The 18700-nt window shown below is 41.8% G+C and overlaps 1 protein-coding gene across 4 annotated transcripts; it reads right to left on the minus strand.

The window, feature by feature from the left end:
* Nucleotides 1-7: 7 nt before the first annotated feature.
* LOC5511385 (protein O-mannosyl-transferase TMTC2) lies at nt 8-18550 on the minus strand. 4 transcript variants are annotated; one of them, XM_048722534.1, is made up of 16 exons: nt 17067-17393; nt 15065-15154; nt 14531-14838; nt 13502-13773; nt 12449-13281; nt 10984-11012; nt 10230-10344; nt 8914-8999; nt 8247-8308; nt 7670-7736; nt 3844-3899; nt 3646-3724; nt 3143-3384; nt 2071-2267; nt 1562-1625; nt 8-933 (listed from the first exon to the last, which is right to left on the minus strand). In XM_048722534.1, exons 3-16 carry the CDS (start codon nt 14631-14633, stop codon nt 763-765), a joined length of 2376 nt encoding a protein of 791 aa, XP_048578491.1. In that variant the 5' UTR covers nt 14634-14838; nt 15065-15154; nt 17067-17393; the 3' UTR covers nt 8-762. The 4 variants fall into 4 exon arrangements, with proteins under 4 accessions (XP_048578491.1, XP_032236606.2, XP_048578489.1 ...); XM_032380715.2 differs by lacking the exons at nt 15065-15154; nt 17067-17393 and adding an exon at nt 18470-18550; XM_048722532.1 differs by lacking the exon at nt 15065-15154.
* Nucleotides 18551-18700: the final 150 nt, after the last annotated feature.

Raw genomic sequence — 18700 nt, forward strand, 5'->3', positions numbered from 1 at the left:
GCACACATTTTCAGGGAAACGCCGTTTATTATAAATCTATCATTTCTTACGATGCCATCAACAAAAAATACAAAAAATAAACTTACATCTGGAAACAAAACATCGTAGTCATGGTAACATGTAACCATAGCAACCTCGACTCGCATACAGCAGGAGTCAAGCGGTTTATGTTGATTAAAAAATAATATACATTTTTAAAGAAAATCCGCCAGCCTCCTTAGTTTTTTTTTCATAATTCAAGATAAAATAACCCATCTTTTTCTTACCAAACTATCCTTTTTATAATCCCAAAAAGGGATCTAGATAGGGCGATATGATGGATTTAGCTCTATGGCTCTTTTTTGGCAGATTTCTCTTTAGCTAATAGGATGACAAAATGGTGGTCAACACCGACGCTCTAATATTACATCATCATCATCATCATCATCATCATCATCACCACCAACACCACCACCATCATCGCCGTTCATCTTCATTTTCAACATCAAAACCACCACTACCATCATCATCATCATGATCGACCATTATCATTGTCAACATCAAAACACTACCACCAACATCATCATTGTCATCATCATAATCACAATCATCACCGTTCATCCTCATTTTCGACATCAAAACAACCACCGCCATCATCATCATAATCGATCATCATAATCGTCATCATTATCAACACTAGCACCACCACTATCACCACCAACAACATCATCATAATCATAATCGATCATCATCATTGTCAACATCGACACCACCACCATATTGTCATCTTCTCGCTTGCTTCTTTGCCATGATCGCCCGTAGCTTTCTCAGGTTCTCCCTGGTCATAGTGTCACCCGGGTTTAGCTCTAGCGCCGTCAGGTAGTACCTCTCGCTCTCCTGGTGCTTACCCAACAAGTGAAGAATGGCGCCCAAGTTCATGTGCGCGATGTTACTCTGGAGGAAAAGACGAAGTTGATATATTTATACTATATTTGGGGTGATGTTACTCTGTAGGAAAAGACGAAGTTGATATATTCTTACTATCTTTTGGGTTAGGCGGTTCTATCATCTTACCACACAATCAAGAGAAAACGCAAACGGAAAAAGTCGCGACGCAGCTACAAACACCACACGATAATAGCCCGACACAACAATGAACAACCATGAGAAACGACAAGGCAGTCTACGACAAAACCCTGACACGATGAAGGTAGCAAAGAATAGTATTCGTTCCGAACGCCTTTCCCCGACATTATGATCTGTTTATAGGTTCACAAAGCAGTTACGAAATCTTCCAGAACCTGTTCCTTGACAGGTTTCCGAAGAATCTACGATATTTTCCCGAACCTGTTTTCCTGACAATATTATGGTCTATTGACCGGTTCCCGAAAAAGTTACGATATCTGTCCGAACCCGTTTTTCTGACAAAAATATGGTCTATTGAAATGTTCACGAAGCACTTACGATATCTTGCCGAACCCGTCCTGACAATAATATGGTCTATTGACATGTTCACGACAGGCACAGGAAGCGCTTAAGAATCCCCTTCCCTGGTACAAAGCATACTTTAACGCATGCTCACCTTTTGGTCAAGTTTGACCGCTGACCGGTAGAACTCTTCCGCTGTTTCGTAGCTTTCAGATTCTCTTCAATTGAAAAAGAAAATTTGCTTTTCAAACGAATCGTTAACTTCCTGGTGATATCGACCACAAAACACCCCCGCCCCTCCCCAATGTCAGGAACTAGTCTCCCTTACCCTACGTGATTTACCAAAAACAGGTTATACTCTGCCTAACACTACATGATGTATCGTCCATGGCGTCTTCCAGTTAAAGCCCTGACCGACATTTATGACTATTGATTGAGCAGCTCTTGTTATGCCTAGTGCACACTAGCAACATAACAACATAACGACATGGGCACGCGCACTATGTTTAGCCCGACATAACGACATGGACATAATGACATATAAGAAAAAAACATGTTTTTTCTCTTATGTCATTATGTCCATGTCGTTATGTCGAAGATAAGAGTGCGCGCGCCCATGTCGTTATGTCGATATGTCGCTAGTGTGCACTAGGCATTACTAACCTGAGGTAGTTGGCCGCGTTGAAGACGATATCGAAGTCATCAGGAGCTAGCTTAGAGGCTTTGACGAACATCTCCGCGGCTCGTGCCACTTGCTTGCCCTCGTACAGGTGCTGTCCGTAGTGAGTCCATACGGACACGTCACGGGGGCCGAGAGATTGAGCCTTAAGGAATAAGGCCTCTGCCTGCTTTGTACGACCCTGAAGGATACAAAAGACCGAAAGGGTCTTAGAGGGGTAGAGGCAAGGATAAAAGAAAGGGGTCGAGGGTGGAGACAGTACACAAGTTTTGTCTAACTTAAGTTGTAATAAGCCCTCCACCTGCTTTGCATGACCCTGAAGTATACAAAAGTGTATTCAATAATATCTTAGAGGATAGATGCAAGGATTAAGGAAAGAGGCCAAGATGGGAGACGGTGCCCAAGTCTTGTCTTACTTAAGAAATAATTTCTCCACCTGCTTTGCACGACTCTAAAGGATATTAAAAAATATCTTAGAGGATAGAGGCAAGGATGAAGGAAAGGGGCCAAGGTACTCAAGTTTTATCCAACTTAAGGGATAGTTCCTACGTCTGCTTTGCACGGCCCTAAAGGATACAAAAGAGGTATTCAAAAATATCTTAGAGGATAGAGGCAAGGATAAAGGAAAGGGACCAAGGGTGGAGGCAGTACACAAGTTTTTGTCCAACTTAAGAAATAATTCTCCGTCAGCTTTGTAAGACCCTATAGGATGCAAAAGATCAAAAAGATCTTAATGGGGGAAGAGACAAGGATAAAGGAAAGGGGCCGAGGGTGGAGACAGGCAATACACAGGTATTCACATTAAATGTGAAGTGTGTATCAATGTTTCTCTCGACGATCTCTGTGTTCCACGGTTTCACGGGATCACCTTGTTAACTTAAAGGGGCAACGTTTTCAACTGCGCATCTAGCTGGCGCATGGGGTTTTAAGTTTCTAAGCCGAGCTGCTAAGGGTTGAAATCGAGCCCAACAAGTCGGTAAAATGTTGGCATGGTAACGGTAAAATGTTGGCATGGTAACGGTAACCTTCTGGTTACCTTACATGGGTTATACCTACCGTCTTGGAGTAGAGCTTGGCGAGTGTGAGATGGGCGGGCACGTGACTTGGCTTGGACTCTAACGATCGCTTGTACCACTTTTCAGCCTCATCAAGTAGACCGGCCTTTGTATAAGCCTCCCCTGAACACAGACACATTAATAATAAACGAGCCTCTGTACTACGACCACCTTTCAAATACAGCGGCTGATTGTACCATTTTTCAGCCTCATCAAGTAGACCGGCCTTTGTATAAGCCTCCCCTGAACACAGACACGATAAAAATAAACGGACCTTTGTATTACGACCACTTTTCAAATACAGCGACTGCTATTAAATATGAGGATCAGCAGGCAGCTAATTTGTCATCAAACTTTTCTTCCAAATGAACTATTGTATTTTAAATTGTAAACAATAACAAAGGAGTGGTTGATTGACATTCTTTAAGGTCCTTGCGATTGCCTATGGATACTAGCAGCATTAGCCCCGCGTTCTAGCAGATGCTGAAAATACTTGACAGTCACCGATCATATTGTAGAGACTGTGGGGTTCAAAGTGGGCGGGGCGTGTGCGAACAACATCTTGATAGACAGTGAGGCCTTCCTAGAATATAATAGGCACATATTAGCCTACATACACCCGGTACACGCGACGTTACCCGATGTCAGCAAAATGCAATTCAACATAATTCAGAATATTTTAATGAGTTATGCGGTACACACCTCAATTCGGCCAAGGTCTGTAAGAATTCTTCCAAGATTGTATTTAATTGAAGCAACTAGAAAACAAGAAAACGATCTGCGTGTGAATGCTGTCATTTACTTGCGTGTGAATGCTGTCACTTACTTGCGTGTGAATGCTGTCACTTACTGGCGTGTGAATGCTGTCACTTGCGTGTGAATGCTGTCACTTACTGGCGTGTGAATGCTGTCACTTGCGTGTGAATGCTGTCACTTACTTGCGTGTGAATGCTGTCATTTACTTGCGTGTGAATGCTGTCACTTACTTGCGTGTGAATGCTGTCACTTACTGGCGTGTGAATGCTGTCACTTGCGTGTGAATGCTGTCACTTACTTGCGTGTGAATGCTGTCACTTGTGTGTAAATGCTGTCACTTACTTGCGTGTGAATGCTGTCACTTACTTGCGTGTGAATGCTGTCACTTACTGGCGTGTGAATGCTGTCACTTACTGGCGTGTGAATGCTGTCACTTACTGGCGTGTGAATGCTGTCACTTACTTGCGTGTGAATGCTGTCACTTGCGTGTGAATGCTGTCACTTACTTGCGTGTAAATGCTGTCACTTACTTGCGTGTGAATGCTGTCACTTACTGGCGTGTGAATGCTGTCACTTGCGTGTGAATGCTGTCACTTACTGGCGTGTGAATGCTGTCACTTGCGTGTGAATGCTGTCACTTACTTGCGTGTGAATGCTGTCATTTACTTGCGTGTGAATGCTGTCACTTACTTGCGTGTGAATGCTGTCACTTACTGGCGTGTGAATGCTGTCACTTGCGTGTGAATGCTGTCACTTACTTGCGTGTGAATGCTGTCACTTGTGTGTAAATGCTGTCACTTACTTGCGTGTGAATGCTGTCACTTACTTGCGTGTGAATGCTGTCACTTACTGGCGTGTGAATGCTGTCACTTACTGGCGTGTGAATGCTGTCACTTACTGGCGTGTGAATGCTGTCACTTACTTGCGTGTGAATGCTGTCACTTGCGTGTGAATGCTGTCACTTACTTGCGTGTAAATGCTGTCACTTACTTGCGTGTGAATGCTGTCACTTACTTGCGTGTGAATGCTGTCACTTACTTGCGTGTGAATGCTGTCACTTACTTGCGTGTGAATGCTGTCACTTACTTGCGTGTGAATGCTGTCACTTACTGGCGTGTGAATGCTGTCACTTACTTGCGTGTGAATGCTGTCACTTACTTGCGTGTGAATGCTGTCACTTACTGGCGTGTGAATGCTGTCACTTGCGTGTGAATGCTGTCACTTACTTGCGTGTGAATGCTGTCATTTACTTGCGTGTGAATGCTGTCACTTGCGTGTGAATGCTGTCACTTACTTGCGTGTGAATGCTGTCACTCACTTGCGTGTGAATGCTGTCACTTACTTGCGTGTGAATGCTGTCACTTACTTGCGTGTGAATGCTGTCACTTGCGTGTGAATGCTGTCACTTGCGTGTGAATGCTGTCACTTACTTGCGTGTGAATGCTGTCACTTACTTGCGTGTGAATGCTGTCACTTACTTTCGGTTTAATGCTGTCACTTACTTGCGTGTGAATGCTGTCATTTACTTGCGTGTGAATGCTGTCACTTACTTGCGTGTGAATGCTGTCACTTACTTGCGTGTGAATGCTGTCACTTACTTGAGTGTGAATGCTGTCACTTACTTGCGTGTAAATGCTGTCACTTACTTGCGTGTGAATGCTGTCACTTACTTGCGTGTGAATGCTGTCACTTACTTGCGTGTGAATGCTGTCACTTACTTGCGTGTGAATGCTGTCATTTACTTGCGTGTGAATGCTGTCATTTATTTGCGTGTGAATACTGTCACTTACTTGCGTGTGAATGCTGTCACTTACTTGCGTGTGAATGCTGTCACTTACTGGCGTGTGAATGCTGTCACTTGCGTGTGAATGCTGTCACTTACTTGCGTGTAAATGCTGTCACTTACTTGCGTGTGAATGCTGTCACTTACTTGCGTGTGAATGCTGTCACTTACTTGCGTGTGAATGCTGTCACTTACTTGCGTGTGAATGCTGTCATTTACTTGCGTGTGAATGCTGTCATTTACTTGCGTGTGAATGCTGTCATTTACTTGCGTGTGAATGCTGTCACTTACTTGCGTGTGAATGCTGTCACTTACTTGCGTGTGAATGCTGTCACTTACTTGCGTGTGAATGCTGTCACTTACTTGTGTGTGAATGCTGTCACTTACTTGCGTGTGAATGCTGTCACTTACTTGTGTCACTTACTGGCGTGTGAATGCTGTCACTTGCGTGTGAATGCTGTCACTTACTTGCGTGTGAATGCTGTCACTTACTTGCGTGTAAATGCTGTCACTTACTTGCGTGTGAATGCTGTCACTTACTTGCGTGTGAATGCTGTCACTTACTTGCGTGTGAATGCTGTCACTTGTGTGTAAATGCTGTCACTTACTTGCGTGTGAATGCTGTCATTTACTTGCGTGTGAATGCTGTCATTTACTTGCGTGTGAATGCTGTCACTTACTTGCGTGTGAATGCTGTCACTTACTTGCGTGTAAATGCTGTCACTTACTTGCGTGTGAATGCTGTCATTTACTTGCGTGTGAATGCTGTCACTTACTTGCGTGTGAATGCTGTCACTTACTTGAGTGTAAATGCTGTCACTTACTTGCGTGTGAATGCTGTCACTAACTTGCGTGTGAATGCTGTCACTTACTTGCGTGTGAATGCTGTCACTTACTTGCGTGTGAATGCTGTCACTTACTTGCGTGTGAATGCTGTCACTTACTTGCGTGTGAATGCTGTCACTTGTGTGTAAATGCTGTCACTTACTTGCGTGTGAATGCTGTCACTTACTTGCGTGTGAATGCTGTCACTTGTGTGTAAATGCTGTCACTTACTTGCGTGTGAATGCTGTCACTTACTTGCGTGTGAATGCTGTCACTTACTTGCGTGTGAATGCTGTCACTTACTTGCGTGTGAATGCTGTCACTTACTTGTGTGTGAATGCTGTCACTTACTTGCGTGTGAATGCTGTCACTTACTTGTGTCACTTACTGGCGTGTGAATGCTGTCACTTGCGTGTGAATGCTGTCACTTACTTGCGTGTGAATGCTGTCACTTACTTGAGTGTAAATGCTGTCACTTACTTGTGTGTGAATGCTGTCACTAACTTGCGTGTGAATGCTGTCACTTACTTGCGTGTGAATGCTGTCACTTGCGTGTGAATGCTGTCACTTACTTGCGTGTGAATGCTGTCACTTACTTGCGTGTGAATGCTGTCACTTACTTGCGTGTGAATGCTGTCACTTACTTGCGTGTGAATGCTGTCACTTGTGTGTAAATGCTGTCACTTACTTGCGTGTGAATGCTGTCATTTACTTGCGTGTGAATGCTGTCACTTACTTGCGTGTGAATGCTGTCACTTACTTGCGTGTAAATGCTGTCACTTACTTGCGTGTGAATGCTGTCACTTACTTGCGTGTGAATGCTGTCACTTACTTGCGTGTAAATGCTGTCACTTACTTGCGTGTGAATGCTGTCACTTACTTGCGTGTGAATGCTGTCACTTGTGTGTAAATGCTGTCACTTACTTGCGTGTGAATGCTGTCATTTACTTGCGTGTGAATGCTGTCACTTACTTGCGTGTGAATGCTGTCACTTACTTGCGTGTAAATGCTGTCACTTACTTGCGTGTAAATGCTGTCACTTACTTGCGTGTGAATGCTGTCATTTACTTGCGTGTGAATACTGTCACTTACTTGCGTGTGAATACTGTCACTTACTTGCGTGTGAATGCTGCTACTTACTTGCGTGTGAATGCTGCCACTTACTTGCGTGTGAATGCTGCTTGGGGTCCTTTAGTCCATAGCCATTTATAGTCGATGCATTTTTAAGAATCTGAGACAAAATACTGATTGGTTACAGGAGCAATGTAGAGGGATGTCACTCAAAACCTTCACCTCATTCTGCCACCATAAAAAAATACAGTAACAGTATGAGACAATATTATAGGGCACACTCGCTTTAGAAACCCTGATTACGCCCCTGCAAATCGTTTGGCTAGCGTTTACACCAGTTACAGTTGTCAACCCTTCCCCCCCCCCACAAAACGACCACCCCCGCCTTCACCCTCTCCTTTTTCATTCTTAGCACAATACTGAAATTACCATCTTCAGGAATCTAGGGCGTAGAGTATGCGAATAAGAAAAAAATACAGATATAAGGGAGTGGGCGAGCAAAAATTAGATACTTGCCACTTCTCACACTAAGATCTTCTTTTCTGGGTGTTTTCGACCCCATGCTCTACGCTCTAATATAGGTTAGTTGGTTAGAGTTAGAGTTCGTTAGAGTTCGTTGGTTTCCCCTGAAGAATAGAAAGCCGGTCATGATGGCTTAACGAATCCTTACCCTGATGGCATCTTCTTTTCGTCCGACCTGATCCAGGACGATCCCAAGATTAAGATGAGCCACTGAACGACGCAAATGATCAAAACAGCATTTATTAAAGTCATTTAACAAGATGAGCAACTGAAACTAATAAATCTTTTACCATTTAATATTAGGCTTTCTCAGTCGCCCGATTTATCACAGCCGATTTACATTCATAACCATTTTACCTTCAATATATTTACTATGAAAATTTGAAGCTAACTTGTTTGTCTTAGTAGCATTTAAGGAGCTATGTCAGAATTTCAAAGGAAATAGAGGGAAAAATGTTCAGTACTAATATTCGACCCTTTCAGTGTTTCCTTTATTTTCAAAAGCACAGCTTACAGCCAGATTCGCTGTCTCGTTTTGGAATAGCGCGTAGTTAGACACAAGCTTTGGGAGCGGTTTGTTTGGTTTGATTGACTAAGCGCTATTCCCAAACAAAGAAAGGAATTTTGAATTCTGGGAGGTCGGCCAATAACGAATTGGCTGTACGCTATGTTTTCGAAAACATAATCTTTGACTTACCAAGTTCAATCGTTCAAAATGCCAAATTGATCGAAGATACGCCGTTGCAAATGGATATTTTTCTTCTAAATCTACAGCTGCTACAATGACAAAATGGCGAGTTTCAGATCCCACAAACCTGCTAACCGAGGACGGAACGTTATGGCATTCTCGTAACTCTGGATCGCATCTTTGTAGCGCTTCTGACCGGCGAGTAGGATACCTCTACGAAAAAAAAAATAGAAAACGTTAAACACCGTTGGGACCCAATAAATCCCCCTTGGCGGTCCCAGGCCTTCTCAGGCTGACTTAGACGGCGCGATTTAGTCGTACGCGACTTGGAATGCCCGCAACACCTCTACAACTCGAGCCGTAGAGTGTAAATCTGCCAACGATTCCGCAACGATGTTCGACTGCCAAAGTCGTAGTGTGTAACTCAGAGGGCTAAGACATGTCGTAGGCAGGTCGCATACGTCTTAATGCTGCTTTATCAAGGCCGATTTAGACGCTACTTTTATTGCCTACAACCATCGCATGCGACACGCTCGCGTCAGCATACAACTTATGTCGCAAAGTCCAAATCAGCTCTACAACTCCACTACGACACGAGCTTACGAATTATGTTTCAAAACTCTACGAAATTGTGGCCATATTTGGTAAAATGACGGAAGCATTGAGGAGAATCTACCTTTCAGGGGGAGAGACGGGGGGCGATTCTTTTGGTTTGTAAATATGGCGGAAATCCATACGAAGATATAGTCAGCAATCGCGTGGATATTTGGCCAAACGTAGCTCCACTAAGATTGAACAATATGACCCATTCTGTCAGTCATTCCTTCTCTCGGACCCTTTTTCGTCTTTTTTCATTTGTTTACGGCGTAAAATTACAGCAGCAAGTGCTGCAGCTGCAACAGTGCAACGGTCCGCCATGTTTTTTGTTGTTGGTCCCAGTCCTCGACGAGTAAAAAGCGCAAAAAGTCGTACGCGATTTTCTTGAGACGTGAGCGGAAAGTCGTGTCTAAATCCGAGCTAAGTCATGTCGCATGCGATGCTTGTAGGCAGAAATCGTAGCGTCTAAATCGGCCTTTAAGGTTGGTTCTCACTTGGACGTTAGCGCAAGCGCAACTCACGCAATTTTCCGATTCTCACTAGAACGCAAGCGAAGCGCAAGAGAACGCAACTGCTTAATTTTCTTGCGCTTGTGTTTGACCGATTCTCACTTGTGTTGCGCTTCCGTTTGCGCTTACGTGATTTGGAAGAACGCCTGAAAACATGACCCAACAATCCTCTGGAAGCAACAAAGTGGCTTTAAACAAACACTGGAAAACCCAGGATGATTTACTATACTTCGCCCCACTTTGCCTTAGGAAACATCAGATTCTTAAATCACAGATAAACAAATGCATACAATGCTCTGTTATGGAAGTATCCAGTATTTTTAAAAAAGCGACTTACAGATTATAGTGTGTGTCCGCCATGTTTGACCTGTATGTTAGAGCCTTGCGGTACGCCATCTCCGCCTCATTGGTCCTACCTTGGTTGCCCAATACGTTACCAAGGTTACCCCAAGCTGAAACATTATACCCATATAAACGACGAATAATAAAATTATAATAAATGCCAACAGAATTTTGAGGAAGTTTCATCAATAACCATTAAAAATCTTTTAAAACCCAATACAGCGCCACGCATGTAGGATCAACAAACTTTAAGCGAGCCTTGCCGTGCGACGCACGCTACCATGGCCACGTTGACGGTTTTGTGAAGTATGCCAATAAAGATACGAGAAATGTTTTGTCTGGTACGACGCGCGCTACCGTGGCCACCTTGACGGTTTAGTGAAGTAAGCCATTTAGGATGCGAGAAATGTTTTGTCTGGTACGACGCGCGCTAACTTTTTTGATTCACGCATGCTGATTGGCTAATTTTTGTGATTCACGCATGGTAATTGGCTAACTTTCGTGATTAATGCATGCTGATAGGCTAACTTTGATGATTCACGCATGCTGATTGGCTAACTTTTGTGATTCTTGCATGCTGATTGTCTTACTTTTGTGATTCTCGCTTGCTGATTGGCTAACTTTTGTGATTCACGCATGCTGATTGGCTAACCTTCTTAAAATGTTGTCTTGGTGGCCACGGTGGCGCGCGTCGCACTATAAAATGGTATCTTAATTCATATGATCGAGTAACAAGTGAGAGTACTCACCTTTGGCCGGGTTCACATCAATGCCTGACCTGGATCACAACAACGTCAAGGTGAGTACTATGAGGATCAGATTATAATGGTATAAGGGGTGACTGAACGTCAGACCTTAAAACAGCAACAATTAAAACAGTACTCTGGCAGATGCGCCTCGTGCGACTCTGCCATCGTACTCTCTAAACCACCCGCGTGCTTCTAGAACTCGATAATACGCACACTATGGCCCCATCCACACATTTCCGGAAATTTGTGAAACGCATTTTTTTTACGAATCTGGCCATCGTCCACACGTATCCAGCGCAATTTCCGGATTTTTTTTCAAAACGCTCTCCAGCATATTATTTTTTTTATCCGATAAGAATACATGTGGGCGGTCGTATCCGGAAAATTTTGAATACGCTTACATCAATTTGTTGGATACGACCGCAAATTACACTGGATACGTGTGGAAAAGAGCCCGATTCGTTTAAAAAAAAAATTGCGTTTTCACAAATATCCGGAGAGTGTGAACGGCTGAAAACGATTTGAATACGCTGCCTGTGGACGCGGAAAATTTCGCATCCGCAAAAAAATCTTTGCCGGAAAAAAAAATCCGGATACGTGGGGATATCCCTTTGCAACCAGTTGCTGGAGTTTTAGCCTCGTCCCTAGGCGTGGTCACCTTTATACCTCCGAAGAGCGCTGCCTGGGCACGAGGCTACTGGGGTATTATTAGCATGCGTAGTAAGCGCAAAGGGCTTGGGAAGATCAGGGATAGACCACTCGCACATGGAGAGGATGGAGCACACTTAGCTTGCGCGCCTCGTCTCCATCTATCTTTACCCAGCCCTTTGGACTTGTTGCAGGCTGATGTCATAAGGATGTTACACAAATAGAACGGGAAAGAAAACAATATAAAATCTGATATATTCCAGCCGTCACAACCTGAATATAGCAAGTTTCATGGTCTAGAGCGTGGACGGGGAGGTGTGTGTGCTGTAAACCAGACTACCATTGTAAGTTATGGAAGAAATAATCGTCTAAGCTTGTGTTTGCGTTTTTAGAGAACTATAGAAATGAGTTTTTAAAATGTTCATATCGAAATTAGTTTCGAATTGAGGGCTAAGCAAAAACGCACTAAGCATAAACGCCCTCTTTTCCGGCGCTGTTGCATAAAGGCCTGGCTAAACTAGGAGACATGTATCGTGTAGCATGTATCGTGCAACATGTGGCCTAGTTTAACCACCTCAAAAATCATTGTAGCGCACGCCAAACCCTGTAGCAGCGACAAAGACGTTTCTCGAATAGTTGATGAAACATTTTTATGTCGCGACCTACAAAATTTGTTGCGCATACATGTTTCTGGTGGTGGCTAAACTAACTAGGTAACATTAAGGAGACATGTCGCACGCTACACGTCGCCTAGTTTAGCAAGCCTTGAGGTTCCAACTGGCCGATGTTGGCGCTGTTTTCATGGGGCTCCACCTACCTGTAAAGTGCTTCCTCGTTCTTCCAGTCCAAATTCCTCTGCATTGTCTTCGCGGCAAACAGCACCACCACCACACCTACCACCACTAATACCACCCTCCTACCACTATTGCTAAACCTAGACCACATCCCTCCCACACCTACGCCAACCATGATGCAAAACCCTACACTCGGTATGTACAGCACGCGTTCCGCGACCACGAACCCGACGTAGAAAAACACATTACTGGCTGGCACAAACGGTAGAACAATAATCGCTAGCGAAGTCACGATGACCGGGAAACAGAACAAAGGTCGTTCCTCTGCTGTTTCGTCTACTACTGTTCTTTTGTCGCTTCTTCGGTGATCTTTGTGTCGTGAGACGGAGCGCTTTTTAAGGTGTCCATTGATGTTATTTCTACTCGCTGTAGCTTTACTCGTGATAGAACCATTTTTGCACGAATTAAAGTTATTATCCTTTCCATTCTCTTCGGGCTGTGAGGCATCTTCAAATATTGTTCTTCTTAAGGAATACAAACCCAATGATATAAAACACACATAGAAAGTCACTGTGAGAACATTTCTCACATCTAGAACATTCTCAATTAGTGGAATGGCTTCCATTGACCAATCAAAGCTCAGAGTCCTTGGGTATAGAAGAAGCAGAAAGTTAAATGCAGGGAGATACAGAAACGTTAACGTTCTTGTGAGAAAACTTTCCGAACTAGAAGCAGGGTTGTCAGAAGGCGAAAATTCCGGAGGGGAATTCCCCATCAGGAACATGCGCAGAACGATAAGGCAAATTGCTGTTACCGCGAGGGACAGGAGCCGGGTAGCCATCCCACGGTGGAGAGCCTGGGGAAAGGAAGTGACGTCAATGATGGACAAGTAAGAATAAAGAATTGAGAACACAAGTTATTTACAAAAAAAACGTGGATCTATGAAACTTTTCATGAAGTTTTATTTGATATAAGATACTGGTTTTCTAATGGAAAGACACCGAATGACATAGTCATAGCAAAAATAAAACATATTGGAGCCTTCTTAATAAAAGTACGATTAAAATATTTCACACCTTGTTAACAGAGCTCCGTAGAGTTTTCACATTCAACTTGCTGACGTAGACCACTTCATGCACCGCGCAAACTCCAAGTACCGTTACACCCTGCTCCTTGCAGAGCATGCTCAGAGCAGCCAGAACAAGGCTTCCCAGCAGCCACCGTAGGCGTGTGTGTCGAGAGCCGACTGTGAGGGGGTGGGCACAGGACTTGATGTAACAGAGAAAGGAGGCGATCAAGAAAAGGCACGCCCCTACATCTGCGCGTCCCACGACGCCTGCAACTGCCTCTGTGGGTTGGAAAAGCAAAGGTCAGAATTCACTAAGTAAGGATACTTCCGAGATCCAACTTGCTTGACGATGTTGTTTGGTTTTGTTTGAATACAACTATTTCAAAAAAGTTTGTCAGTGCGAAAGGCGAATGGCAATTGCCAATGGCAGTTCTATGATTTAAAGGTGTTTATGGGTAGCAATTATTTTTTAAAATAAAGGTGATAAATTAACTCAAGCGATGTCAGAATCACATATTAATTATATTAAATGGATTATCCTATGTTTTATCGTAGAACTGCCATTTGACAATGGCCATTTGTCACTTGCACTGAGAACGTTTTATGAAATAGGTGTATTCAACTCTCATCATTTCAAAAATAGAACTTCCCATATATTATTTGATGTCTCGCTGTGTCTCGCTAGTCAGAAGTAGCAAACTCCTTGTGGGTGTGATTGTTCAAGATACTGCAGTCCTTACGATATTTAAGATTTGGAAAGCTTTGAAAAGCCCAAATCATTCAAATAAAAAGCAAAGTTCTTCAATTTCTTTAAATACATTGTAACTATGAGATATCCCCCAAGGCCTACATTCACTCTATGGCATAGTGAGAAAGGAGATCTCTGAGAAAGATCTGACTTTTATACCTGTTCCTCCTTATATGGTATCATCACTAAAAGTGAATGTTAAGATTGCAAACAGTGTTGGGCAGTTAAAATGCATGTAAAAATAAATTATAATAATCATAATTTAACATGAAACAACCTTTTACTTGCCTGTGTGAATAGGATGGGTGGCAAACAGCAATCCACCCACCACACCCACAACATGTGAGTCTACCAGGTTGTAGCTCAGCACAACGGTGAGCCAGCACACCATCCCATGCAGTAGCACATTGACGAGGTGGTACCCCCCCGGATTGAGCTCCCCAATGGCATAGTTAAGCCTAAAGGATGCTACACATATTGGCCTGTATGACTTGTGGCTACCACTATGTGTCAGAGGGGTCCCCCAGAAGTCATTAAAGAGAAGGTTGATCCAGGGAGTAGTGGGTAGAAGATCAGCATTCTTTAGGATTGCACGGCTAGGAAAATGAAGAGAACATTAAATCAATTTCACTACATCTGGAATGCTGGATTCCAAGAGGGTAGATGGTGATGTGTGCACTCTAAGGTGTCATATGGGAAAAGAATAGTTTTTGATGACCCTTTAATAAAAGATCCCTAAGCAATTGTGAACTGCTGTTCATAATTTATAAGAAAAAAAAGGAAAAGAAAAATGTCACAAAAAATATATATCATTTTTACCACCTGTTAGTAGTACAGTAAATGGTATTTCTTTATAATTTTTACATTGCTTGTTTTCGGTGAAGGACTGTTTTGTCTTTGTCATTGTTCACACTGTGGAAAAGCCAGGAGCAAACAATCCATGAACTTGAATAATCAGAATTTAATTTGATAATAGTTTTAACTTTTATCAAATGAAATATATTATATTCTTTAAAGAATATAGATCATAGCTGTCAACCCCAACCCGACAGGAATCTTGTGAAATCGGGTGAAATGCAGTAAATGTGTGAAGCAAACCCAAGAGAGCCAATGCAATGTATGAACATTCTCACAAAAATTAGGCTTGTGATGAGGTCCAAAATTTTGTGACACCTGCCAAATGAGGGTGAGTTGACAGCTATGATAGATATAAATTATTTTTAATTTTCTTATCTACATAAATCTTTAATGCTTTAAAACTAATGACTTTTCACTTAATATGATGCTTTTAGAGCATCTTAGTATAGTCATAACTATTTATATGAAACTCACGGCCAGCTGACACAAATAGATTATTTCTCAAGTGAAGTGTACAATAAAATTGGCTTTCAAGTTAGAGAAAAACCTCTACCTCTAACATTTTATGGGTGGTGACATTTTTTTGCCTATACTACTCAGATAGGATTTTTTTTTTTTTTGGGGGGGGGGGGGGGGGAGAGGCCCTGACTGAATTGGGGGAGGCAACAAAATGAGACATATGGAGGGAGGTAAATGTGAGGATATGGCCCCCAACATACCCATAAAGGGGGGGGGGGGGGGTGGGTGGGTGAGTGAGTGAGTGAGTCTCTCTAGGTCCATCAATGCTAAACCTCCTTCACTTTCACATTATAAATTAAGCAATTTTGTCTTCTAATCCCTTTGCTAAAATTATTTTGGACTGAAAAATCTTTGTCACCAGCACATGTTTAGATACAGAGAATTGGAAATAATTTGACCTGTTTATGGGAGAAAACTTTAGTGTATTTAAAATTTGCCAAAGATTTATCTTTCGTCTATATCAATGAATCAAGACAATTTGTATCATATATTTTTATAATTTCATCACCGATAACATGTTATTATTTTGTAAAAAGTAATTGCAACCAATAGTAAAAATATTTACCCCCAAAAGGATTAAGCAGAGCTCGAATGTACAGGTATGTAGTATCAACAGAAATTTCTTTATAAGACAGAACTAAAAGAAAAATCAGTGTGGTCTGTAACCTTTTACCATGTCTAACTAATAGATAAGAATATTAAAATGGATTAAAGAAGGATTTCAGATAGTTGGATTTTAACCAATTTCTGCTTTTGTTTGCGATTTCACGCTGGTTTAAAAACCCTTCAGAAAAGCAGAAAGGAAAATAGGTCTTCTGATTTGTGAAGGTGCCTTTTAATTAAAAAGATTTTTATCGCGAGAAACGTAATTCCGCCTACAAGATTGGGCACTCTAATCAGCGATAACCGAGTCAGATTTATTTCTATCATAAAAAGTAAATCTCTGTAAAATGGGAAGCTCCACTATGAACCACAGATGCTAAATAATTGATGATCGAAGGTGAAGCTTTCTCAAAATACAAGGGAACTTGAATTATTTATTTCCCCTTAACAAAAACTTTGCAAGGCCTTGGGTTTAGATCGAGGCTTCTGAAGCGAAATGTGAACATTTAGTATTCTTAAAGACAATAAAACGCGATGTAATCTTGTTATCTAGCATGTGGACTTTGGTTGAATTGAATAAAAGCCTCAGATGGGTTTTGTGAAGTTAAGCGGGGAGATTGTATCACTAAGTTAAGGAATGTAAACAGCCGGTAATTTTACTGATTATTTTGATCGGAACCTCTAAGGAAATGCATGCGGTGTTCAAAGAAAAATTAAAAATTGTAGAGGATTTCTTAAATCGGAACATGTGTTAAACAGATCATTTGCTTTATGTGTGCATGATATATTTGGGTTGCAATCTCTGTCCTGTACAGGAATTGAGGACAATTTTTTTATGTCTTACCTGTCATCGTAGACAAATTCAGCGTCTAACGTGTTTAAATAGCAAGAAATGCCTAAAACAGACGAGATAATTGCCGTATGCCACCAGCTCCATTTTCGAGAATCCATGTGGTTAAACACCAGCCAAAAGTTTTTCAAAATTTTAGTTCTTTTAGACAAGAGTGCGAAGGAACCCCGGCCGCCATTTTATCTAGTGACCTTGTTGTCATTGCGCTGGCTTGAAGGTCTGCGGGCATATAAGGTGTGACGTCATTCGGTGATAAGGCCACGCCATAGTAGTAATTTTGTAGATAGCTTTCTAATGGATAAGACGTACTTTTAAGCCTTAATTGAAATTTAAAATGTAGCAATTACTTATCGCAATTACTGAGCTACAAATTGCGACTTCCTGGTGATAACACGAGTTCCAAAACGCTTCAACATCTACTTTGTTCTCCTCGTCATGTGTGGTCCTTTGAGCCGGATGTGAGACCGACGACACATTCCCGCCGTTGTTCGCTTCTCAAAGCTAAATAAAAGCTTTTACCAATAGTGCTTTTAAGTTTGTCTCCAATATGTGATAGGGCTCTGAATAATTTATATCTTCTGAACCGTGCCACTTGTAAAATGTTTGGCTTTGATAAATTAAAAAAATAAGGAGTTTTATGATCTTGAAATAACTAGAACAAAAATAGAACACTAGCTATGTGGAAGATATGCAAAGTTTCTTGTATTTAAAATGTTACCAAAAAGGATGGATAAGACGGTAAATGAGACTTTTAGTAAAACCAGATTCTAGACTTTGATTAGTGTATTGTAAAGCCTCAGAGCTTTCTGTGTCGAGGCAATCTATCTTCAATTCCTATTTAACCCTTTTTGCTAATCTTTATAGGAGACAAACTTAAAAACGAATAAACTAACTTTATTTTTTTTTCATTTTCAGCCCATATAGGATGAGCTCTTGAGTCCATGCATTTTTTATCAGATTGACAACAAAAAGTGTTACATTGTAGACCACTCCTTTTACACTCCAAACTGAATAACCACTAAACTCTTTTTGTTTCATAAGAAACTTCTTCAAAAGAACGTTCAGGCTGAGATTTCACCAAATTTTAAGAACATGCCGAGGCTCAGATGGCAGCAAAATAATTTTGTTTTGTTACTGTGATCTTTTCTAGAATGCTGACTCAAATTCTGCTCATAACAACAACATTAAATATTATTGCTATAGATCATTTGTTAAATTCTTCTAACAATTTATAAGGTAGTTGTCTTTATATTCACCAAAATCTAAGAACATCATCTAAGAACATCCTAAACAACATTTTCAGCCTTAAAATGCTCGGGAAAAAAAACGAACGACACTGAGCCTCAATTGAAAAATTAGTTTTTAGTAATAGGTGCTCGTATAAGGAAGGAAATTACCTCACAATTTGCTTTTATTCCAAAACATCACAGGACAGAGTATTCTTTGCCAAAAACATAGAGCTATAATCAGATAATCCAACTGGTGGTTGGATTCACTATGACTGGCGTGCAAGGCTTATGAACTGGTATTTTGCCAAGTGTCAAAATGCTCGACGTGCTCTCTACATGCAACATGCAAATCCCAGATAGCACTGCAGTACCAGACTTGAGGCGAGTAACTTGGCTTTG

This window comes from Nematostella vectensis, chromosome 15 (genome assembly GCF_932526225.1).
Source record: "Nematostella vectensis chromosome 15, jaNemVect1.1, whole genome shotgun sequence".
Lineage (NCBI taxonomy): Eukaryota > Metazoa > Cnidaria > Anthozoa > Actiniaria > Edwardsiidae > Nematostella > Nematostella vectensis.

What these genes read in the sequence shown, in the direction of transcription:
- LOC5511385 (XM_048722532.1), bottom strand. Translation starts at nt 17,173, where the DNA reads ATGGATTCTCGAAAATGGAGCTGGTGGCATACGGCAATTATCTCGTCT. An exon ending in CACCCATCCTATTCACACAG is followed by an intron (nt 13,774 to 14,530) that starts GCAAGTAAAAGG and finishes TCCAACCCACAG; the next exon opens with AGGCAGTTGCAGGCGTCGTG. An exon ending in CAAGCAGCATTCACACGCAA is followed by an intron (nt 3,900 to 7,669) that starts GTAAGTGGCAGC and finishes CTTGTTTTCTAG; the next exon opens with TTGCTTCAATTAAATACAAT.